This window comes from Moschus berezovskii, chromosome 16 (assembly GCF_049115385.1).
Source record: "Moschus berezovskii isolate FMDL1 chromosome 16, NW_MosBer_1.0, whole genome shotgun sequence".
Classification (NCBI taxonomy): Eukaryota; Metazoa; Chordata; class Mammalia; order Artiodactyla; family Moschidae; genus Moschus; species Moschus berezovskii.
The window spans coordinates 47,160,649-47,187,209 of NC_142475.1; the positions used below are offsets into that span (position 1 = coordinate 47,160,649).

Sequence of the window (26,561 nt, forward strand, 5' to 3'; positions counted from 1 at the left end):
TGGGGTCACACAGAGTCGGACACGACTGAAGTGACTTAGCAGCAGCAGCAGTACTGTTCTTTTAGAGTCCACATTTAAGTGATATGGTATTTGTCTTTCTGTGTCTGACTTCCTTCACTTAGTAAAGTCCATCCATGTTGCTGCAAATAGCATTATTTCATTCTTTTTATGGCTAATATTCCATTATATATGTGTACCACATTTTCTTTATCCATTCCTCTGTTGATGGACATTTAGATTGCTTCCATGTCCTGGCTATTGTAAATATTGCTGCAATGAACACTGGGGTGCATGTATCTTTTTGAATTACAGTTTTCTTTTTCTGATGTCTCATTGCTAACATATAGGAATGCAAGAGATTTCTGTGTATTTTGTATTCTGTAACTTTACCAAATTCATTGATGAGCTCTAGTAGTTTTCTGGTCCAATTTGTATGCCTTTTCCTTTTCTTCTCTGATTGGTGTGGCTAAGGATTTCCAAAACTATGTTGAATCATAGTGGTAAAAATGGACATCCTTTTCTTATTTCTGATCTTAGAGGAAATGCTTTCAGTTTTTCACCCTAGAAGAAATAAGAAAATTCTATAAAAGATCTCTTGTAAGAGTTTTCTTCAAGCACCTCTTTGTTCCTAGAAAGACTGTTCAGAGAAACTATCTCCCTACCTGTCAATATCTTCCTTTGATGTATGTATGTCTTTTGTTGTCAAAATTTGCCATGCTTTTTTTTAACCATAAAATTTCTTGTTTTCCTAACACTCCTCCAGTGAAAATACTTAAGCATGATTTAAAAATCAAAATGTAAGTGATAGTCTTCTGCACAATGACAGCAGTTTTGGTTTCTGGAGCAAAATGGCCTTGTTTTATAACTCTGACTTTATTTGCTTTTCAAAGAACCACTTAAAATGAATCTCTTCTGAATAACATGGAGGGAAGGGGGTATGGCAAGCATCCATTATTCTGTATAATAACAACGGCTTCATCAAAAATGTCCATTTTCAGTGTGCATCCCAAACCTTGCCCAAAACCAAGATGAAGCTGAGAATCTGCTTCATAATGCTTGATTCTGAGTTTATTGGGGAGAAAAATAAGGACTTTTGTTTAAAAATATATATATATTTTTGATGCAAGTTTTTGCCTTTAGTTTTAAGTGAGACAAAGGGATTACTAATGCTGAGTACAGAATTTTATTCTAAAGCCATTACACTTATTTAACTTAATGAGCACAAACTATATGCCAGATCTTAAATTGGATTTCATCTTTAAAGTGCACACTTTGTCCAGAGGGGATGCAGATATACAAATAGTCATAGAGCGAAGCTGTGCCAAAAGTTTCATAAATTCTCAGAATAATCTATTTACAATCTGTGAAGTATCTCCATGTGCAAATTTTCTACATATATGCACAGGAAAGCACAGATAGGTTTTTTATTTTTTACACAAATTTTTATACTTTTTCTATACTTTTTTTTTCACTTAATATATATCCTGGTAGTTATTTCGTATCAGGAGCACATGGAGCTCTGTATCTCTAATGCTTATAAATGACCACATCAGAATTTCATTACATTGATGTGCTATAATTTAACAAGTCCCCTGGGGCTCAACATTTTGGTGGTTTCCAGTATTTACTATTACAGTTCTTATGTGGTTCATGCGTGGGCAAGTATCAGTATATTTGTGGGATGAATTCCTAGAAGTGTAATGCCTAGGGCAAAGGCTATGTGCTTTTATGGTTTTTAAATATTTTTTAATAATTCATCAAAATTCAAATTACATGTGAATGTCCACACGCCCAACTTTTCACATTACTGATCTTATGTATAACCAGAAGGGATAAACACAAAATACCAGACAGGAAAGGTGGCAGAAGGAAATTTGGGAAACTGCACATGTGGGCCAAAGAAACAGAAAGGATGTGTCATCATCTTTCCATTAGGGAATATTTTGGTTCTAATGACCCCAAAACGTGTGCTGCTTCCCAAAATTTAGGCCTTGGTGCCCATTTTTCTCAATCTGTGCCTAATCTCGATAAACTAATCACACACGTCAGTTTAGGCTATTATTGCTAACTGTTTTGGTTTCAAGGCTCTAGTTACCAGATGGAGCATCTCCATGTTGTTGATTTTGTTCATTCGCTAAGTCCTGTATGACTCTTTGCCACCCCATTGATTGTAGCACACCAGGCTCCTCTGTCTTCCCCTGTCTCCCAGAGTTTGCTCAAATTCATGTCCATTAAGTCCCACTTCATCCATCTGAATATCTGCGTGTATATGTGGTGTAATCTCACAATGTCTTTATCCATTCATCTGTTGATGGACATTTAGGTTGTTTCCATTTCTTGAGTATTGTAATAGTTCTGCTGTGAACATGAAGATGCAGATACCTGTTCAACATATTATTTTCATTTCCTTCGGGCATGTATATACCCAGAGGTGGGATTGTTTAGTCATGTGGTAGTACCATTTTTAATTTCTTAAGGAACCGCCAGACTCGTTTCCATACTGATTATACCAATTTATATACATTCTGAGCAACAATGCATAAGGGTTTCTTTTTCCCTACCTCCTCATCAGCATTTGTTACCCCTTATCTTTTTGATGAAGGCTGTTCTAACAGGTGTGAGGTGATTATCTCATTGTGATTTTGATTTGCATTTCCCTAATTAGTGATGGTGAGCACTACTTCACATACTTGTTGGCCATCTGCATATCTTCTTTACAAAAATGTCTATTCTGCCCAATTTTTAAATTAGATTGTTTTGCTATTGAGTTTTATGATATTAACCCCTGATCAGGTATATAGTTTACAAATCTTTTTTTCCTCACTCCGTAGGTTATCTTTTCATTTTGTCAATTATTTCTTTTGCTGTGCAGAAACTTTTTAGTTTGATGTAGTCTACATGTTTATTTTGTTTGCTTGTGCTTTAGGTGTCATATCCAAAAAATCATTACCAAGGCTGATGTCGAGGAGTTTTTCCCCAGTGTTTTCTTAGAGGAGTTTTACGGTTCTTCGTCTTACATTTAAGTCTTTAGTCCCTTTTAGGTTGTTTCCTTCTTTTATAGGTTAATTGTTTCATTCTTTTATATGTGAATAGCTAGTATTCCCAGCAACATTTATTGAAGAGACCATCTTTTCTCCATTGAGTATTCTGGTTCCCTTATATTAGCTTAGCATATATACATGGCTTTGTTTCTGGGCTGTTGATTCTGTTCCATTTTCTGTGTATCTTTTTTTATTCTACTATATACTGTTTTGATTACCACAGCTTTATAATACAGCCTGAAACCAGGAAGTGTGATGCCTCCCACTTTGTGCTTTCTCAGGATTGGGTTAGCAATTTGAGGTCTTTTCCTGGTGGGCTTCTGTCTATGGGGTCACACAGAGTCGGACACGACTGAAGTGACGCAGCAGCAGCAGCAGCTCCATTTACATTTTAGGATTGTTTTTTCTACCTCTGTAAAAACCGCTATTGGAACTTTGACAGAGATTGCACTGAATCTGTATTTGGTGACTCAGAAGAGTACAGAGTCTGCCTGCAATGTGGGAGACCTGGGTTCTGTCCCTGGGTTGGGAATATCCATTAGAGGAGGGCATGGCAGCCCACCCCAGTATTCTTGCCTGGATAATCCCATGGACAGAGGAGCCTGGTGGGCTACAGTCATGGAGTCACAAAGAGTCCGACACGACTGAGCAACTAAGGATGCACACACAGTATGAACATTTTAACAATCTTTGTTCTTCTAATCATGAGCTTGACATACCTTTCCATTTATTATTTGCATCTTCTTCAATTTCTTTCATCTGTGTCTTATAGTTTTCAGTGTAGAAATCCTTCACTTTTACTGTTTTTGATGTTATTGTAAATGGAATCACTTTATTATTGGATAATTTGGTCTTAGTGTATAGAAATGCTGATTTCTGTAGGCTAATTTTGTATCCTGCAACTTTGTTGAATTCATTGATTAGATCTAACAGTTTTTTGTTGGTGTCTTTAGGATTTTCTATACATAGAATCATGTCATCTGCAAATAGTTTTACTTCTTCCTTTCCAATTCTGATGCTTTTATTTTTCTTACCTGATGTGCTGGCTAGGTCATTTTGATTCTTAATCCCACACTGCCTTACATTGTAATAAAAAAAAGTTCAGCAGATATATCTTGCCTGCTGGTTCTTGGCAGTGGGAGGATATGTTATGTATGTATATTATTTTATAAATCTGCTCTAGCTATAGTGCTGAACAAGTAATACTTTAATGAAAAAGTTATTGACTTTATTAAACCTCGGAGCAATCCTGAGTCATTTCCCCTAAACCATTACTTTACAAATAAACAAACTAGGGCTCCAAGGAGATGTCATAATTCAAAGTCATGTTACTAAAGTCAGAACTGAGAGTATAACCCAGGTCTCCTCATTCTAGAACCTGCTTTTCTTTTCCTCTTTTGCCACCATCACTCTCTGATTTGATATAAGAAATATTTGTTCCAAGCTAAACACTGATTCAGGAAAAAAATTATTTACTTTGTACTTACTGGGCCTGGGAAGCTCTTGTTGATCCATAAAAGCTTCACATTGGTATGTGCCTACTTAGAGAAAATGTTATTTTGCAATATAATTATTTGTTAACACATATTTGAATCCCCTGTTCTCTTCCCTAGACTCAGCCTTCTTATAATTACTCAGTATTAAATGTTCATAATAACCATCAATAACCTCTTTAACAGGACTAACCAGGTCTTTCACCATTTGACTCCTACAGCCAATAATGTCAGAGCCATGTCTTTCTCTCACACAGCTAGTATTCAAACAATGAACTTGTCTTTTATCCTCTGCCCCTTCACACAGACACACAGCCATTACAGTGCTCTTCTGAATGCTCCTCCTTTCATAACTAGCTCAGTTATTATCTCTCCTCTCAGTTCCCCAGGCAAAGGGAATCACCTCCTCCTACTCCTTTGAGGTGAACTTGCATGATTGCTGTTCATGTCTACCACTCAACCACAGACTATGAAAGGGTGGGTCAGGGATGTCTTCTATGCCATGCTTGCAAACACAAAAATCTCTAATGATTGAATGCAAAATAGTACAGTATATATTTATGATCTAAAGTTGCCCAGTGAAACATCATAAATATTTGAAAAGAGATCTCTAGTACTTGGTACTGAACTGTTATTGAAGGATAACAAAAATAGAGATACCCTCTAATAGTATTTCTTTGAGCCCCTTTTTTGGGGGAGGGCGAGAATACTGGAGTGGGTTGCCATTCCCTTCTCCAGGAGTTCTTCCCAACCCAGGGATTGAACCCAGGTCTCCCACATTGCAGGCATACGCTTTACCGTATGAGTCACCAGGGAGATCCAACCAGTCCATCCTAAAGAAGATCAGTCCCTGTTGTTCATTGGAGGGACTGATGCTAAACCTGAAACTCCAATACTTTGGCCACCTCATGCAAAGAGTTGACTCATTGGAAAAGACCCTGATGCTGGGAGGAGGGATTGGGGGCAGGAGGAGAAGGGGACAACAGAGGATGAGGTGGCTGGATGGCATCACCGACTCAATGGACATGAATTTTAGTAAACTCCCAGAGTTGGCGATGGACAGGGAGGCCTGGCGTGCTGCGATTCATGGGGTTGCAAGGAGTCGGACATAATTGAGTGACTGAACTGAACTGAAAATAGTATAGAATCCAGAAAGGCCTACATGTGATATTGGACTATGGTATATGTTTTTAGCAGGTCACTTGAGACAAAGACATTGTCAACAAATAACAATATTTTGCATCCCCAGAATAAAAACAGGTATGTGATCTATACCAAAACAGTAGCTTCTACTGTCAGATAGTCCCCCCAAAACTCCTCAGTTCCAAATCCTATTTGTTTTCATGCCATATTCTCCTAATAGTCTGAATTGTTTAAAAACTCCCTAGAACTATAATCACAAATTATACTTAAAATATACATTATTTTTTGTGTAAAAAATAAAAATGTTTTCTGTGGGCCTAATAGAATTTTATTGTCTGAAAGGTGATGATTATCTTTCTCTTATCTAAGAAGATTTTGCTGATACATACTTATGATAATGTTTTTGAGCCATAAAGTTGATAATCATGTTTTTATCTTTCATGGATGATGAAACTTTTTTGGGGGGAAAGGGGCTGTTTTTCTTGTCTCTGGTTAATTCAGATGTTTTACAAAGATATCCCCATCATTTAAGGAAGATTTTTAGATGTTTTAAACAACACCAAAAAAAAAGCTGAAAAACCTACCTTAGATGTTCATTTAAAATTTTCCCATATGGTAATGTTGTTTTAAGGTCAGTGTGAACAATGCCTGATGGAAATAAATGAAAAAAAAGTTGCTTTAATCAAATTTTGATTTTATAACTAAAATAAAATTTTACAAAATGTAAAATACTACCAACTAAGGAAAACCGCTTAAACTTGCAGCATGAAAGCTCCAGTGGATCCAGATTTTGAAAGGCAAATATTTGACACATTTTTGTTCACAGCTACTGGGTTTTATTTGAAGTTTGGAATAGGCATTCAAGCAGCAGTGTAGGTCTGCTTAAGAAATACCCATCACCTTCTCAAAAACACAGACTCCCAAATTGCATTTTAAAATGCACTCTGGCATTCTTAAGGGAGGAGTAAGTTTGGATTTTTGTTTTAAACAGATGTGATGTTGAGATCTTAACGGGCGGTTTTCACAGTTCAGAATAAACGGGGTTGGGCAGTGGAGTGGACTGACAAAGCAGCCCTTCAGGGCTGGTGCTGGGAGCATTTTCCATCCTCACCACATTGTCTGCCCCTCCGCAGCACGCCATGCCCTTCTGGAGGGTCTCCAGCCACTCGGACCTCATGGCCCTACATCATGCCTTGGAACTGGAGTACCTGTAACAGTCACCTAGCACTTTGAAGCTGCACAGCCGCCCTGTGACCAGGGGACACATCCACCAAGCTGAGTCCCAAGTGGGCGCCAGACTCCAAATTAACGTTTCCGCATTTTGACACCCAGCTGCTGTGGGTCCTTGCCTCCACCTCTGTGGGAAATGAAGGACACCACGCCCCTTTCTTCAGAACAGCTGTTGACTCCTAGTACTGTGAATCCATTGCAAATAAGCCATGAGAATGTTCTAGCACAGTGTAGTGTGTCTTGGCCGCATTAGCTAACCATGGTTCGAACCTGTGAAGAAAGGACCTGCAGACGCTTTATGTTTCTAGCATCTTCAATGTGACATAAAACAGCTTCTCCAATACAGCAAACTTGATTGCACAACAAAGACTGAAATGGGTTTCCTGAGTACCAGTGGGGGGATTTTTCTTGTAAAGGTTTACTTTTTCTGGTGTCTCATACCCAGGGTCTTCTGTACATCTCTACTTATTTATGAACAGACTTTTTTTTTTAAAAAAAAAACAGCTTTATTGAGGTATAATTCAAGAACCATACAGTTCACGCAAACAGACTTTTGACATCAGATAACTGAAGAGACAGTAGCATGATGACAGAAGCGATCGAAGGCCCTGGCCTCATGACACAGCAAGTACTTTGAATTTTAGCACATTGCAAAGTAGTTTAAAATATGTCTAATTTAAACGTATAATATGTACATCACTGAGACAATCATGTACAGAAAGAATTTTTGGTGTAAATTTGTAATAATGGATGATTCTTTTACATATTGTTTAGGAAAATGATATTGAAAGGTAGCAATGCCTTGATAGTGAAGTTATGTGGAGGACCTGCACAGACATGCAGGGCCTTCTCCAAGTACTGGGTATAAATATGTAGATAATGGATTTTTTTTTTTTTTTTTAGATCATGTTGTCAAGACCAAAAGCATGGATGTCAAGTGTCAATAGGATTTTGTTTTCTAATTTTTTTCCCCCAATCTGTACTTTTTTTTTTTTTAATGCTGTTAGGAAGGCCTTGGTAAATAACACATCAGTGTCTTAAACTATTGGAGGGGAAGACAAGTCCTCTTACAACCTCACTTTTTCATTTTTAGCATTAATGTAGTATAACCATTTGGCAAAGGACAGTTATTCAAATGCTTCTTCCCACATAAAGAATGTAGATGATGGATAGATTTTATAAATGAAATGGTTTGTGAATTGGACACTAGCAACGGGACACTATCATGTGTCCAGATGATATTTTCTTGTTTAAGGAAGGCCATCACCACATATCTGCAAATCAGCATAACTTTGTATTACTTCCTTACAGTCATGTTCTTTCTCTCTCCCTCCACCTCCCACCCCCACCCCACTCTCCCAGAAAAGCAGTGGGACATGGTCCAGTCATCATCACCAAGAAAATAATGCTACTCTTTTCACCCCCATTCTAATTATATGACAAGCATAAATCTGATAAATGAAGTTTGTCACCTTTGTAATACCCCCAAAAAGGTTTATCCAAAATTAATCCATCAGTTTATCCAAACACTAGTTTCTCTCATCTAAAGGCCTTCCATTGTCATGAAATTACTTTTTGGATGAATTTTCTTTATTGGAGGGAAAAAAACCCACCAGCTTTGACCCAAAGTAGTTACAGAGCTGCCCTATCCTTTCCTAAGGTTTCATGTTGCTGCTAGAATTAGTCAGTTGTGAATATCTCCAAATTGTTTAATCATTGAATTCAGTTGTTTTTTCCTCCCTTGCTTGAAGCAAACAGAAGTCAACAGTTTTTCAGCCTTTCCATTTTATGTTTTTGTACTCTGCAAACTGAAAAGATAAAAGTTTATCTTGGCCTTAGTGTATAAAGGTGTGTCGTGTCCACAACTGTGTACAGACTTTTTCTTCAATTTGTGTTTAAATTAATAAAACTGATTTGTGAAGTACTGTAAGCTCCCTGTCAGTATTTTCTTCATCTTTTGTTCTGTAAAATAGCAGGATCTTGGTGGTGTTAGAACACTCATAGCCCAACAAAAGGAAGCTGTATGGAGCAACTGTAGTAATGGCTTTATCAGCCCTTGCAAGGAACTAAGCTAGGAGAATAACAGCTGTCTCTTTGATCACCATTAAGAACAGATGAATGGAAAAGCCTTTTACTTCCTCTGAAACTATGTAAACGAGACCTTCACTCAGATTTATCTGCTATGGAACCGAATTCAGCATCAAGTATCTTGGATGTCAGAGCATAGATTTAGCCACTTCAATACCTGAGGGACAGCAATGGAAACTAGTTTCCATTCCATTTCATCTGTAAAGAACGCCCACAACATACATCTCTAAGATTTGGCCAGCTTCATCACTGACAAAGAGCTATATAACAGCGCAACTTGCTTCCTCCTGGGATTTCATCTTAGAAACACAACATTCACACAATACAGAACACATGAACATCAAACATGCAGTGGTCTGACTCATTCATCAGGCCGAGGATGTTCATTTTTCATATGCACATGTTTGGCCAAGTGGCTTGAATAATGAAGTGTCTGTGCATATTCGGTTGCCTGAGAGTGAGACATTGGGAGAATGTCTGCAGAGAAAGGCAGGGGTGGGGAGTGGAGGGACTTTTAGGTCTCAGGTGAAGAAAGTATGGAAAAGAGTCAAATGGAGAGCATACCCTGAAAGAATGGATTGTCTAAATGCTACTTCTAACATGATACCCTTTGGTCCATAGATGAGAGGCCACATTTCTCTCCCTGCCATTCTAGACTTTTCAGATACAGTCTCTACTTTTTTTCCAACATTGTCTCTCGTTATTCTTATGAACAAACCTTCGGTCCATGTTAACTGAGCTCTTTAATAGGACCAAACAGCCCCTAGGAATCCTTGCCTCACCTCTACTCAGGGCTTGCCCACTGCCATCAGTGACTTCCTCCACCCTCCCTCCACCTAAGCCATGTTCAGCTCCAGAGCCTTCTCTGCAGAACCTTCTTTCCCATCATGGCACACAGTGTTAGCACCTTCTCTTGAACTTCTCCCCACCTCCAATGTCCATAGTCTTACCGACTGTTCATAATACCCCCTTCAGTAAAGGCTCACTGTGCACCCACCATGGTGGAGGTGGGGGAGTGTGTCTGAGATGTTGAGGATAGGAGGTCCTTGCTCCTGTGGATGGTGTTTACATCAGAGTAGGCATGAACAGACACATGAGTGAATGAATGGGATATATTCAGTTGGAAACGTTCTCCTTGGAAAATTAAAACAGGGAATTATGTAAGTGACAGGGCTTCTCTGGAAAGGACGGACAGAGCTGAGACAGATGAACTCAGACCAGCTGCTAAGAAGCAGGCAGCATGTGAAGATGAGGGGTAGAAAAGAGAGCCACAAAGGTCCTTGGAGGAGAAGACTTCTATTTATTGTGTTCTCGGAGTGAGAACTACACTCATGGGTCCAAGAAGAGATGATTTTGCAAAGGATAGCCACCGAGAGGTCTACACAGGGCTGTGACCTAATCTGATAGATTCTTTGAAATGACCACTCTGGCTGCTGGGTGGAGAGTGGACTAGAGAAGGGCAAGAGAAGAACTCGGGAAACGAGTCATTAGGCCAATAGCAAGGTCCAGGCTGGCAGCAGCTAGACTCAGATTAGGACGGGAAAAAGAACACTGGGATTTATTTTTAGCAATAGCAACAACAGCACTGGCTGATGGGTTGGAAGAGGTGAGCAGTGGGACACGAGAGGAGAGTGGACACCCCCAAGGTACGGCATCTCCCCACCTGCTATGAGGTAGTACACCTAGTGGTTAAGAGCCAGCCCCTGCAGGCAGGTTGCCTGGGTTTCAATCCTGGCTTCCCCATTTTATCTTGCCAAGTTAACGTCACTGTGCCTTAGTTTCCCCATCTGTAAAATGGGGATAACAATACCTCAGACCACTGGAGAAGGAAATGGCAACCCACTCCAGTATTGTTGCCTGGAGAATTCCATGGACAAAGGAGCCTGGTAGGCTATAGTCCATGGAGTCGCAAGGAGTTGGACACAACTGAGTGACTGTCACTCACTTGAGACCATTATAATGAGGACCAAGTAAGTTCATATGAATAAAGTGCTTGGGACACCACTTGGCAAATTATTGAATGCTGTTCATTTATATGCTTGCTAAGTATTCATAGACTTTTTTTTTCTCTCCAACTAAAGAATCAGCTCTTTGATGGCACAGACCATTTGCAAGGGGATTGCATTTTTCTGGACTAGTCAGGAAAGTGAAAGTTATAGTGTTAGTCACTTAGTCATAGCTCAAACTGTAGCTCACCAGTCTCCTCTGTCCATGGGATTGTCTGGGCAAGAATACTGGAGTGAGTTGATATTTCCTTCGCCACGAAATCTTCCCAACCCAGGGATCAAACCTGGGTCTCCTACACTACAGGCAGAGTCTTTACAGTCTGAGCCACCAGGTAGGCCTAAGTCTAGGTAAAAGGATGAAAAAGACAACCACTGTTTAGCAATTCTTTTTTAATAGCCACCATTCCAATGCTTGAAGTCTGGAATTAACGAGTTTTTCATCCTGTTTCCTAAATGGAAAGGAAATCCAAAAGGAAGGGGATATATGTATATGTATGGCTGATTCATTTTGCTGTACAGTAGAGACTAACAACATTATAAAACAATTATACTCCAATAAAAATTAATTTGAAAAAAGGACTTCTCTGGTGGTCCAGTGGTTAAGAATCCATCTGCCAATGCAGGGACACGAGTTCAATCCCTGGTCCAGGGAAACTAAGAACCCACATCCTGCGGGACCGTAATCCCTCATGCCACAACTACTGAGCCGTTGTGCCCTAGAGCCCTGCTCCACAACAGAAGCCACGGCAGAAAAGCCCATGCACTGCAACTAGAGAAAGTCCCCTCAAAACAACAAAGAGCCCATGAGTGGAAATGAAGACCCAGCGCAGCCCCTAATAAGTGAATAAATTGGACATTAGAGGTGGGCCTAGCAGGGCAGGCAGGAAGCCCTGCCCCGAAGCTGAGCCCTGCAGGCTGAAGCTGGCCTGAGCAGAGTGGGGAGAAGGAGAGCACGGGAGAGAGGCCACAGGACTACAGGAGCACAGGGAGCATGGGTCTGAGTAGCCAGGAGAGAGAAGAGTGAGGATGTGAACTGTCCTTCACCTCCAAGGGAAACTTCAGACTTAGTGCTTTTATTACCCACAAGCTTGGCTGTTCCCCCTCTATGGAAGACAGAAAAGCAAGAAGACAGGATCAGAGGTTCTCAGCCTCCTGCATTAGCACACACAGCCTGGAGGACCCTTTACTGGGGCCCCTGATTCAACATTAAACTAGACTTAGATGAGAGCCCTAAGTAGTGTCCAGCAGAGACCCTTTTACTACAAAACTCAGGTTAAATGCTCTGCCTGAGCAGTCACAGCCGAATCAGGCAGTCACGGTTCTGAGTGACTCTTGAATACAACACAGAATCATGAAAAGATCACAGGCTCTCAGGTCAGTACCAGCTGACTTTTCCTCTGGCTCCATCGCTTCACACCAGGGCTTAGGCAGCCCTTTCCATTTTCAAGGGGTATTTCACATCCTGTCCAGCTAATACAATTGTTCAGTGAGGTCTGAATGCTCATAGCACCTCAATTCTATGCTATCCTTCCAGAGACTAGTTTAAAATTTGACTCCTAATCAGCATTTACACATGTCCCACGCACATACATTTTGTAATAACTTTTAAAATTTGCTTTTCAAAACTGGAATTAAAAACTGGAATTTGCTTTTCAAAACTGGAATTCAACTGAATATAAAGGAGGCCATTTGCTGAAGGAGCTTCCCTGGTGGCTCAGATGATAAAGTATTTGCCAGCAATGCGGGAGGACCAGGGTTCCATCCTTGGGTCGCGAAGATCCCCTCGAGAAGGGAATGTCAACCCACTCCAGTATTCTTGCCTAGAGAATCCCATGGACAGAGGAGCCTGGCGGCCTACAGTCCACGGGGTCACAGAGAGTCAGTCGCAACTGAAGCAACTTAGCACGCACACATTTGCTTAACAGCACCCTGTCCATCCTGCTCAGGATGGATTTTTGACAATCAGAAAGGAGAGAACTAACAACAGCACTTCCTTCTTTTAGTGTCTCTCAGAAAGGTTTCCATTTCTCTCTGCTCTGTGCAATTATCCAAACTGACAGGCGAACTTGTGGCAGAAGAAATGAAAGAGTTTGTAATTTAGGAAACCTTTTGGCCCCACTGACTGAAAGCAGGTTGTTTGTAAAAAGGAAATCCTGACCTCAGCTAACTGGCAAACTCTGTCAGAAGCAATAGAAGGAAGCGAAGGAGAAAGAACAGCCCCGGGAATTTTTATTGGCAACAGAAGAAAACTGGATCCTCTTCCAGAGGAAAGCCCTTAAGAGTGAACTTTTTGGTAGAGGGACGGAGTGTGCCCAGAGCCAGTGCATTGGCGGCTACACACTACGCCGTGGTTTGGTTCTGGGTTTGTGGGCTTGTCTGACTGGGTGAGTTTGCTGCCTGGGACCATAGCTAGACTGACCATCCTGATGATGGATTCCCCCGACTTCCCTCTTCTGCTCCCAGCACTCCATGGCCTGTCCCACCTTCTCTCATGGCTTGATATAAAGCCCCAGGATCCACAGATGACAGCGTGCCCACCGGGTGTGAAAGGAGATCAGCTGTCTGGGTGTTTTCCTGGTGCTGTCCACCGACTCACCCCTACCTGTTCCTCTGTCTGCTACCCCTTCAGCAGGACTCTGCAGGGACCTCTGGGAACTCCCTAAAATCGGAGCCTCACCCCCCACTCCACCCAACCACAAGCTCTAATTTCCTTCTGCTGCTGCTAAGTCACTTCAGTCATGTCCGACTCTGTGCGACCCCATAGATGGCAGCTCACCAGGCTCCCCTGTCCCTGGGATTTTCCAGGCAAGAACACTGGAGTGGGTTGCCATTTCCTTCTCCAATGTATGAAAAGTGAAAGTGAAGTCGCTCAGTTGTGTCCGACTCTTAGCGATCCCATGGACTGCAGCCTACCAGGCTCCTCCGTCCATGGGATTTTCCAAGCAAGAGTACTGGAATGGGGTGCCATTGCCTTCTGCTAGTGGTTCTCAAAGGGCTGCCCCTTGAAATCACCTGGGTGCTCAGAAAACTCCCTGAGCCCCTCCCTATAGATTCTTTTATAAATTAATTTTTATTGGAATATAGTTGCTTTACAATGTTGTATCAATTTCTACTGCACATCAAAATGAATCAACTGTACATATCCATATATCCACTCCCTTTTGCACTTCCTTTCCATTCAGGTCACCACAGAGCAGTAAGTAGAGTAAGTAGAGTGCTATACAGTAGGTTCTCGTTTGTTTTTTATTTTACGTGGATGCATGCATGCTCAGTTACCTGTCCAACTCTTTGTGACCCCATAGAATGCAGCCCACCAGGCTCCTCTGTATATGGGATTTTCCAGGCAAGAATACTGGAGTGGGTCGCCATTTCCTCCTCCAGCAGATCTTCCTGACCCAGGGATCGAACTGGTGCCTCCGGTGTCTCCTGCATTAGCAGGCAAGGTCTTCACCACTGAGCCACTTGGGAAGCCCTATCTATTTTATACATAGTATCATAGTGTATATGTGTCAACCTCCCAATCTCCCAGTTCATCTCCCCACCCCCTTTCCTCCCTAGAGATTCTCATTGAACTTGTCTAGGTTGGGGCTTGAGCGGCAGCCAAGGCAGAGAGCCATTGCTGTGGGCCAACCAGGTTGAGGGAAAGACCCACACCTAGGGCAGCTCCCCGCAAGGCTGGGCTGTGTGTGGAGTGTGTGTTCCTAGCTCCTGGCTCTTCCTTTCCAAGTTATTCTGATTCCTGGTTGGCCATGCCTGTGCCCCTGAAATCCTTATGACCCCCAACTCAATTCCATCCCAGAATCTAAGGAATTCCTTCTGCGAATAAAGAGTTCTGCCTGGTGTCAGGGGTGTCCCCGGGGGGCTGACCATCTAGTGGGAAAACAGATAATGTGAGAAAATGCAGACTATGATGAGGGCCTCACTGGACTGCAAGAATACTGGAAACCTAGGGGGGCAACTGTTGCAAAGAATTTTAATTTATGATGGAAGCCCAGAGGCAAGAGTAGTGAATGTTGGCTGGGGAAACAGGTATCATTAAAGGGATGACATTTTCACTGGCCTGAATGAAATAAGAGAATAAGAAGCTGATAGGGTTTCCCAGGTGGTACTAGTGGTAAAGAACCCACCTACCAATACAGGAGACGGAAGAGCTGAGGGTTTGATCCGTGGGTCCGGAAGATCCCCTGGAGGAGGAAATGGCAACCCATTCCAGTATTCTTGCCTGAAGAATCCCCATGGACAGGGGAGCCTGGCGGGCCACAGTCCACAGGATCACAAAGAGTCAGACATGACTGAAGCGATTTAGCACACAGCATGCATGCTGCTAAACCTAGACTCCAGTCCTCCCCAGATTAACGAGAGAGAGATATATAATAACTGTTGCTGGGACACATGCAAGAGGTGGTTGCAATAACCCAAGCAAGATGGAAGGAGGATCTGTCCTAGGGCAGCCCTGGGGATAGAAACTCAGAACCCACACAGCAGGTGTCCCAGAGGCAGGGCAAGTCTGAGTATGTAGGGCCAGCTTCCAAGGTCCTCTTGCTGATCCCCTCCCCCACCTCCAGTCAACACTGGAAAGCATATTGTTGGATCCAGCCAAGTATAAAGTTGTGTAAAATCCAGTCAGGATTATAGCTAAGGGGAAGGTGTTGGTTCTTTCTAAATTTTCTCTCTAATCCAAACCTAGAAGACTTTGCTATTTGTGACAGTGTGTGTGTATGTTTTGCACTGACTTGTTTAAAGGAGCCAGAATTGCAATCAGGGTTCCCTGATGGTTCCAAGAAATGCATCAATCAGGCCCTTTACATGTAATTGAGAAAATGGCAGTTTCCCATTTCAAAATGGGGGGGTGGGGTATTGGCTGAAGGAGTTTTTAAAGAAGCTAAACCCTTCTGTGGTGGCCCTTACTATCATCCTCTAAAAACATAACCTGGGTGGGAGACAGGGGATGGGACCTTTGTAATATTGTAAGCAGATGGATCACAGGGTCCCCAGAGAAAGAGAACTAGGAATGGCTTTCTTGACAATAGAGGGCCATGTTGGTCTCAGCATTTTGTAATGTAAGCCAGGCTACATGCTTGACTGTGAACAGGTCTCAATGATCAATGATCTTAAGAGAATGAAGGAAGAGAGAAAAGGCAGCCAAACAACAGTGCAGTGACAAAGCAGAGTCCTATGTCTCCTCAAGGGATATACAGAATAATATATCTGAATTCTTCAAAGAACTAATGCCCTCATCCATGGGGACAGGACAGAATGATGATGTTGACCCTCCTGACCTGAGGCAACTGAAGTCTGAACTCTGTAAACATCTGCTCCAATTTTATGCTGAATTCTGCTCTGCTCAGCCCCCTTCATGAATATGCATATACTGCCAAACCCATTCATGAACATGCATGGACCCTTAGTGTAAATACTCCCCAGTTTTGCTGTGCAGGGAGGCCCTGCTTTGGGAGATATCCCCAGGCTTCTTCTTATTGGCTACAAGTAATAATAAATCTCTCCTTCTTCCCATCTTTGGTTTGATTGTGTCTATTGGCTCAACACCCAAGAAGAGGCAAACCCAGTTTTCAGGTAACATCTCCAGGAGGACAAGGGTCCCCACAAAGTCTCACTCCTTGCACCTCCCCTTAAAGAACACTGCATCCTCAGGGATGAACCAGGTACCCAGAGGGTGCTCCGAGGTCCTTAAAGGCTAAACCCCTCTGACGGTATCCCTTGCATTTCCCTGTTTACAAGCACAGAGTTCACTTCAGACAGATGGCAAAGTACTAAAGAAGAGGAAAAGACAAGAGAAGAAAAACCAAGACAGAGTGTGAAGGAGGAGAAGGGGAGGGTTTGTTGTGTCAACTTGGACATTCAAAAGAACTAAACCATTGAACAGTATCCCCGTGCACTTGCCCTGGCTTTGCTGTACAGGAGGCCTGGACAGCTCTCCCACCCCACCCCCAACAAGTCACAGGGATCAAAGGCTCTGTGAGCCCTGGACAACCCCTGGGGTGAAGGAAGAAGGGGAGAGGAGGTCTGAGTAGATGAGGCCCTGCACCCTCCACTGGCTCTTCAGAAAAGGCCTCTTTCACCGCTTCCCATCATGTTCCTGCAACCTCTCACTGAGAAATCGCCACAGGCCCCATCACCAAACCAACTCAGTGGTTCAAAAATACCAAGGGTTTTGCAGAATTTCCATTCTTCTCCAAGTAGTTAAAATGCAAGCAGGCGGGTGCCTACGCTGATGGAGGAAGCCCACGCCCTTATTGGAACAGTCTTGTTTTGAAAAACTTCTGCCCTCTGGGGTTGAAAGCATTTCTTGGCCCAGTGGAATCAAAAGGTGACAGGATCACTCCAGCAACGCTCCCAGCCTGACCTTGATATTTATTTGCAAAGCCTTACAGGAAATCAGTGCTACGCGTTCCATGAAAAACAAAGGGAAATGCCGGAACCAGGAAAAACAACAGACTGCTCCAAACAGCCTAACATCAACAGACTTTAAAGAAAATGAGATGCTGAAAAAATAGTTCTCTTTGGCATGTAATCTTTCCACATGTACTGAAGACCCACTGTGTGCCCAGCCTGGAGCAAGGTGCTGACAGAGTCTGGGACCTGAGAAGGTCATGATTCCCAGGGTGGGGTTGGGGGGCTGCTGAGATAAAGGTGCTGTTGGGTGATGTTGACTTGAACAGTAAGGAACAGGATTCAGGCAGGAGATAGAAGGGCCTTAGGCTGAACAAAACCTCCATACCAGCAGGATGATGGAGGAGGATGGAATTGACCAGATAAAAGACCATATATTGCTCATTCTCAAAGTTAAGGAGACCACCCTGACTATACATGTGCTCCTTGGAGGTCAAAAGAGAGGCGCAGGGGTGCCACCTCATAGTAAGTGATGCAACTACCCATAGACCTCTTCTCTAGAATCCATCTTGGCTAAAGATGGGCATGCAAACATGGGAGGACCTTGGTCATATCCAACTCTTTGAAACCCTATGGACTGTAGCCTGCCAGGCTCCTCTGTCCATGGGATTCTCCAGGCAAGAATACTGGAATGGGTTGCCATGCCCTCCTCCAGGCGATCTTCCTGACCCAGGGATTGAAGCCATGTCTCCTGTGGCTCCTGCATTACAGGTGGATTCTTTACCTGTGAGTCACTGCGGAAACCCCATGGGTATTTATAAATGTGCACAGATAATTCATAGAAAGTAACTTCCTAGATATAGAAGTGCAAGGTTAACAGGTATGACTATTTAATGCAATAAAATTTGCCAAATTTTTATGCAAAAAAAATTGCACTACTTTTTACATTTTCACCAAAAGTATTGTGAAATCTGAAAGGTCCTGTAGACTCTCAGAGTCCTGCTCCCAGAGATACTGCTGTAGTAGTTCTGAGGTAGTATCTAGAATCCACATTGTTTAAAAATTCTGCAGGTATTTCTAACATTTTCCAGCTTTTGTACTCAAAAAGTACAAGTAGACATCAAATTGTGTATTATCTAATTGCAACAAAAATCTAAAAACTAAGGATATTGTTGACAAAAGTTGAAGCCCTAAATAAATGGAAGGATGTACAATGTTCATAAATTAGAAGACTGAAAATTACAGAGAGAGAGAGAGAGAACACAGGCTGATTGCTAAAATAAATAAGAGCAGGAAGACCTATACTAGCAGTTGTCAAAACCAGTCACAAAGCTATATCAATTAGTGTGATATTGGCACTAGAACAGACAAGGAAAAATGGAAAAGAATAAAAAACTAAAACTCCATATATTCTGTCACTGCTGACTAGGAGACTACAGTGTAGTAAAGATGATTAAATAAATGGTGTTGATAAAGAATTTTATCTACCTTAGGGGAAAAAAATGAAACTTGACCCTAACTCTCACCATACACAAAAATAAAATCTTGAGATGTATGTCCAAATTTAAATTGATACAGATATTAGAAAAATACATATAAAATATATTGATGAATTCCAGGCAGATTTATTAATAAGACACAAAAAATAATTAACCACTTCAAAAATTATAAATTGGACTAAATTAAATTTAAGATGTTCTGCTCAAAACACAGTATTGAAAGAAATGGCAAGCTATAGTGAGAAAAGATTCTTACAATACATATGTCTGATAAAGTACTTATAAAGTGCATATATAAAGAGCTCTTATAAATCAATATAAATAAACAATAAATCTCAAGATAAAAAAAGGGTTAAAGATTTGAATGAACATTCCTTATAAGAGGAGATCCAACTGACTGACAGTGGGAATTTGCTGTATGACTCAGGGAGCTCAAATCAGATGCTCTGTGACAACTTAGAAGGGTGGGATGGTGTGAGAGGGGAGGGGGGTTCAGGAAGAAGAGGACATATATATACCTATGGCTGATTCATGTTGATGTAAGGCAGAGACCAACACAATATTGTAAAGCAATTACTCGCCAATTAAAAATAAATTTTTTAAAAGAGGATATCCAACTGGTTGATAAATATAGAAAAAGTTGCTCAACTTCGTTGTTTGTCAAAGAAATGCAAAATGGTAATGTGATACCTTTCCATTATACCAGAATGGCTGAAATGAAAAAGAGATAACACAAGTGGAAGTATACATTAGTATAGTCTCTTTGTAAAACTGGCAATATCTGCTAAATTTGATCATGCTGCACTCCTCTGCATTACTGGGAACATACTCTTTATGCCATTTATTCTGTATTATCTGTTGCCTTGACATTTCTTAACCCCCTACCCAACATTTTAAACTTCTTGGAGTGAAAACAATTCCTCATCTCCTATCCCAATAGAGTATCCAGGCCATCACAGGGTGAATAGTCAGGAATATCAGTTGAAAGTACTGTTGATTTGTAGTGTAGCTCAACAAGCATGTTTTTATGTTACCCAAAAAATGCTAATCCGTTATTTCATTTTTCTTTGATATCATCTCCATATCAAATATACTAGTATCTTAGATTTTACATAAATAAGCTCTGTACAACTCAATTTCTGAGAATATATTCAGAGGAATATTATTTATTGATTTATTTATTCACAAGAAGTTGTATTAGGCACACTGCAACTGAGATGCAATGGGAATCCAAAATAATTACCTGGCTGGACTAATCATGACCAGGGCATAAAAATGAATGCTTGGGTTCTGGTTCAAGATGGCGACACAGGGGAGCCCGAACTCATCTCCTCCCATGGACACCCTCGATCTGCAGTACATATGGAATAACTCCCTCTGAAAAAAAAGCTAAAACCTAGCCAAGCAACTCCTACACATTGGGTGAATGAGAGAAGTTCCCCATCAAAGCAGGCAGGAGAGGCTGGGACACAGTCTCTCCATAAATCCCATTCCTGGCACAGCAACACACAACTGTGGGAATTCAAAACCTAAAGTATCTCCCTGAGGAGTAAAGGATTTGAACCCCACAGTGGGCACCCCAACTTCTAAGACCCGAATCTACCTTTGAAAGCCAATGGGGGAGGGGACTTCCCTGGTTGTCCAGTGGCTAACTCCACACTCCCAATGCAAGGGGCCCAGGTCCCATCCTTGGTCAGGGGACTAGATCCCACATGATGCAACTGAAGATCCTGCATGCCTCAACAAAGATCAACGATCCTGTGTGTCACAGCTAAGACCCGGGACAGCCAAATAAATATTTAAAAAAAAAAAGACTGAAAAACCAATGGGGCCTGTGTCCATGAGACTGATAGGCTATAGCCATCTGAGAAACAGCTGTTAAAGGACTCACATACAGACTCATCCACCCTAGGGCTCAGTGCAATAACAGCCCTTCTGTATGTTAGAAGCAGTCAGACTCTATGTTAAAGAGGCTCATTCATGAATCTCAAGCCTTTAGCCTGAGCCATTTCATTTAATGCACATCTCGGGGCCTGCTGGCTGGTAAGCACCACTGTGGTGCTCTCTCTCTCTGCTATGCTCCTGAGTGCAAATATCTTCTGGAGGGGAGAAGATATGCATCTGGTATCCTGAGTTTTAGGTCTGGTGCCCAAATTTGGGGTCTGCTGCCCAGAGAATGCCACTTAGTCACCTGGCTCTGGATCCTGGATCCCACAGGACAGTAACAATTGAAAAGACAGCTCTTGGCAGACCTCCATCTCCAGGGTACTGTACAGGCAGAAGACTGAAACACACCTCTGTGAAAGAGACCTTTCTGCATGTTCAGAAGTTTTGGCTTGAAGGGCATTCTGGTTTGGCATATGTATCTTGAGGCCTATAGAGGTGCCCTTGGTAAACAGAGGCCAGTGGACACATTCTTTCTGCACTCTCCAGCTCACCTTGGTCCACCTCACTAGTATATCCAGAAAGGAGCTTACATCCTTGTCTGATGCCCTGATTTCTGTGGCTGCCATCAGAGGAACCTCTATGTTGGAGGAGACCAGTGGGGCTTAAACTCATGAGTCCCACAGGACTGGAGCCAATGGAGAAAGAGTTTTTAAATGGCTACCATCTCCCACCTTTCAGAGCATAGTAACAAGCAACAGACCCAGGACTCAGTCTTTCTAAGAAAGAAGCATATTATCTTATAGCTGTAGCCTGAAGGAAAAGCTTCTAATTAAACCTACATCTAGTTCAGTTCAGTTCAGTTCAGTCCTCAGTTGTGTCCGACTCTTTGAGACCCCATGAATCACAGCACGCCAGGCCTCCCTGTCCATCACCAACTCCCGGAATTCACTCAAACTCACCTCCATTGAGTCAGTGATGCCATCCAGCCATCTCATTCTCTGTCGTCCCCGTCTCCTCCCACCCCCAATCCCTCCTAGCATCAGACTCTTTTCCAGTGAGTCAACTCGTCGCATGAGGTGGCCAAAGTATTGCAGTTTCAGCTTTAGCATCAGTCCTTCCAATGAACACCCAGGACTGATCTCCTTTAGAATGGACTGGTTGGATCTCCTTGCAGTCCAAGGGACTCTCAAGAGTCTTCTCCAACACCACAGTTCAAAAGCATCAATTCTTCGGCGATCAGCTTTCTTCACAGTCTAACTCTCACATCCATACATGACCACTGGAAAAACCATAGCCTTGACTAGATGGACCTTGGTTGGCAAAGCAATGTCTCTGCTTTTTAATATGCTATCTAGGTTGGTCATAACTTTCCTTCCAAGGAGTAAGCATCTTTTAATTTCCTGGCTACAATCAGCATCTGCAGTGATTTTGGAGCCCAAAAAAGTAAAATCTGACACTGTTTCCACTGTTTCCCCATCTATTTCCCATGAAGTGATGGGACCAGATGCCATGATCTTCGTTTTCTGAATGTTGAGCTTCAAGCCGACCTTTTCACTCTCCTCTTTCACTTTCATCAAGAGGCCTTTGAGTTCCTCTTCACTTTCTGCCATAAGGGTGGTGTCATCTGCATATCTGAGGTTATTGATATTTCTCCCGGCAATCTTGATTCCAGCTTGTGCTTCTTCCAGCCCAGCATTCCTCATGATGTACACTGTATATAAGTTAAATAAACAGGGTGACAATATACAACCTTGACGTACTCCTTTTCCTATTTGGAACCAGTTTGTTGTTCCATGTCCAGTTCTAACTGTTGCTTCCTGACCTGCATACAGGTTTCTCAAGAGGCAGGTCAGGTGGTCTGGTATTCCCATCTCTTTCAGAATGTTCCACAGCTAAGGGCTGACTAAATCCCTTCCAGAGATCTTGGAGGATGGATGCTATCTTTGTGCTATCCCTCTGCTATGCTCCGGAGCACCAGTTTCTCCTAAAGGGGAGCTTTTATACACATCTGGTACTCTGCTTTTTGCAGTTTCCACCCAGAGGATACCCCTTGATCACCTGGCTCTGATGGCCAGGCGGGCTTGTGTTCCTGGATCCCACAGGACTGTAACAACTGGAAACCCAGTTCTTGGCTACTACCCACAGAGCATGGCACAGACAGCAGACAGAAACACACAACCAGTCTTTCTGCAAGAGAAACCTATTTGCTTGTCCTAGAGCTTCAATCCGAGGGGCAGACTTCCGGTTTGGCACACATCTAGATCCTGATGGAGATGCTCTCAGGAAAACGCAGGCCAGTGGACACACTCTTTGCTCTCTCCCTCTGCCTCAGTTTACCTTGCCAGTATCTCCCAGAAAGGTGCTTATACACTCATCTGAAGCCCAAATTTTTGCAAAAACGCAGGCCAGTGGACACACTCTTTGCTCTCTCCCTCTGCCTCAGTTTACCTTGCCAGTATCTCCCAGAAAGGTGCTTATACACTCATCTGAAGCTCAAATTTTTGCAACTCTCACCCAAGAGACATTTCTAGAATGCTTGCCTTTGGTGGCCAATGGAGCTTACACTTGTGGTCCCATAGGACTAAATATACTTGTATTCTTTAAAAAGTATTGCCTGAAGTTCAGGCTTCCTGTCAGTCTGAATCTCAGTGCTAAGATCTTTCCTTTCAGATCACTTGTAGTTCTTACAACACCCTTAACTACTGGGAGCCACTAAAAATAAAATAGGCCTCTTAGACAATTACGAAGGTTTGACAGATAGCTAAGAACCAGAGCAGGATTGAATGATAAGATGTATCTCCTACACAAGGCTAGCCCTTTAAGACTGGGAGAAGTGGCTCTTTCTTCTAAGGCATAGAAACCAACACAGACTCAAACACAATGAAGGAATAAAGGAATATGTTCCACAAGATAAAACCTTAAGGAAAAAAAAAAAACCTTAATGAAGTACAATAATTTCCCTGATGAAGAGTTCAAAGTAATGTTCATAAACATGGAAAGAAGAATGTATGAACACAGTGAGGACTTTAAAAAAGAGATAGAAAATATAAGAACGTACTAGTGATAGACATCAAAGACCCAAAGAAGACAATACTGAACTGAAAAACACACCAGAGGGGTTGGTGAACAGTCCAAATAAATCAAAAGAAACTACCAGTGAATTCAAAGATGGGACAGTGGAAATCACCCAAGAGGAGCAGCACAAAACAGCACAAAGAAAGCAGAATGAAAAAAGTGAATATCACTTAAGGGGCTTAAAGGACAGCAACAAGCAGACTAACGTTCATATAATAGGGACCCCAGAAAAAGAATGAGAGAAAGAAGCAGACATTTATTTGAATAAATAATGGCTGAAAACTTCCCTAATCTTGAGAAGAAAACAGACATCCATTTGTATATATTTATGCACCCAACACAAGAGGAGCTAAATATATAAAGCAAACAAATACAGACCTAAAGAGAGAAAAAGATGGCAAAACAATAATAGGGGATTTTAACACTCCACTCACATCAATGGATAGGTCACCCAGACAGAAAATCAATAAGGAAACATTAACCTGAAACAACATATTACACCAGATGGACTTAACATATATATTATACACAGAACAGTCCATTCAAAACAAAAGAATACACATTCTCCTCGAGTATACATGGAACATTCTATTTTCCCGGAGGGTTCATATACAAAACAAACCTTAACAAATTTAAGACAATTGAAATCATATCAAATATCTTCAACAACAATGGTATGAGACTAGAAAATCAATTACAAGAAGAAACCTGGAAAATTCATAAATATAGACATGCTACTGAACAACCAATGGGTCAAAGAGGAAATCAAAAGATAAATTTAAAAAAGACTCAAAGGAAAGTGAAAATATATCAAAGCATATCAAATGCAGCAAAAGCTGCTCTAAGAGGAATTGTCATAGTGATAAATGCCTACATCAAGCAACAAGAAAAATCTCAAGTAAGCAACCTAAGTTTTGCACCTCAAAGCACCAGGGGAAAAAATGACAACCACAGTTAGTAGAAGGAAGGTAGTAACAAAACTCAGAGCAAAAATAAAAATAACTTTTGCTCTTTGAAAAGATACACAAAAGTTACAAATCTTTAGGTAGACTCATCAAAGGGGGGGACTCAAATAAAATTAGAAGTTAAAGAGGAAAAGTTAAGAAACTGATGAAGAAAGCAGAGTAAGACCTTTCTGTCATGAACACACCAAAAATCACAAATATATACGTAGCAATTAATGAAACATACCACAATCTACCAGAAAAGACCTGCTACAACTAAAAACATAATGAAGAAACCAAAACAACACAAGTAGGAGGGAGGAGATATAGTAGGGTCAAGATCCGTACCCCTGGGTGGGAGACCCACATACAGGAGGAAAATTACAATAGCAGAGGTTCTCATCAAGGAATGAGGGGCCAAGCCCCACATTAGGCACCCCAGCCAAGTGGTCCTGCACTAGAAAGATAAGCCCCAAGAATACTACCACAAAGACACTGGTGCTGGCAGGTACTGTTTTGAATCCTCCTGTCTTGCTAGCTGGGGGACCCCACCCCACCCACCAGTCTGTCCGCAGCAGTATGGGGATGCCTCAAGCCGACACAGGACCCCACCAACATGACAGCAGGCCAGTACAAGACCCAGGACCATCTAGTCCTCAGCCCATTAGCAGACCGACACCAACTCCAAGATACCCTGGACTCCTCAGCCAGCCACCCTGGGACCCAACTCTCACAAGCAGGACAGCGCAGCTTTGGGACACCCCACAGCCAGCTGTGCCAGGAACTGGCCCCACTCACTAGCAGATCAACACTAGAAAATCAGTCCTATTTACAACTGCAACAAAAAGAATAAACTATTTAAGAATAAATTTAATCAAGGCGATGAAAGTCCTATACACTAAAAACCAAGATATTAATGGAAGAAAATGAAGATGATATGAAGAAATGGAAAGATATTCCATGCTCACTGATTGGAAGAATTATTATTGTTATAATGTCCATACTACCTGAAGCAATCTACAGGTTCAGTGCAATCCCTATCAAAATTCCAATGACATTTTTCATAGAAATAGAACAAGTAATTTCAAAATACTTTTTGTATGGAAACACAAAAGACCCTGAATAGCCAGAGCAATCTTGAGAGAGAAGAACAAAGATAAAGGTATCATGTGCCCCAATTTCAAACTGTACCACAAAGCTATAATAATCAAAATAGTGTTGTACTGGCATTAAAAACACAACAGATAAATGAAACAGAATAGAGAACCCAGAAATGAATCCACACTTATATGGGCAATTAATCTATGACAAAGGAGGCAAAAATATACAATAGGAAAAGACAGCTTCTTCAACAAGTGGTTTTGGGAAAACTGAACAGCCAATGCAAAACAATGAAGTTGGACTACTATTTTACACCATACACCAAAATTACATCAAAATGGATTAAAGACTTGAATGTAGGACCTGAAACCATAAAACTTCTAGAAGAAAACATAGGTGGTAAACTGCTTGACATCAGTCTTGGCAATGAATTTTTGGATTTGAGATCAAGAGCAGAGACAGCAAAATAAAAAACAAACAAGTAGGACTAATTATAAAAGTAAACAAGACAAACTAAAAAGCTTCTGCACAGAAAAGGAAACCATCAACAAAATGAAAAGGCAACATACTAGTGGGAGATAATAATTATAAATCTTACATGTAATAAAAGGTTAATATACAAAGCATACAAAGAACTCATAACTCAACTGAGCTTGAGTTCTGATTTTAAAAATGAGCAGAGAATCTGAATAGACATTTTTCC

The 26,561-nt window shown here is 41.7% G+C and overlaps 1 protein-coding gene across 12 annotated transcripts in view; it reads left to right on the plus strand.

Annotated features, from left to right (window-relative positions):
• The window catches only part of EYA1 (EYA transcriptional coactivator and phosphatase 1), a 381,182-nt gene extending 372,915 nt beyond the window's left edge, over window positions 1-8,267 (plus strand). For all 12 annotated transcript variants that reach the window (XM_055431627.2, XM_055431630.2, XM_055431626.2 and 9 more), the window contains one exon: window positions 6,811-8,267. In XM_055431627.2, coding sequence (XP_055287602.1) covers window positions 6,811-6,891 — 81 coding nt within the window. In that variant the 3' untranslated portion in view covers window positions 6,892-8,267. The remainder of the gene's footprint in view (window positions 1-6,810) is intronic.
• Window positions 8,268-26,561: the final 18,294 nt, after the last annotated feature.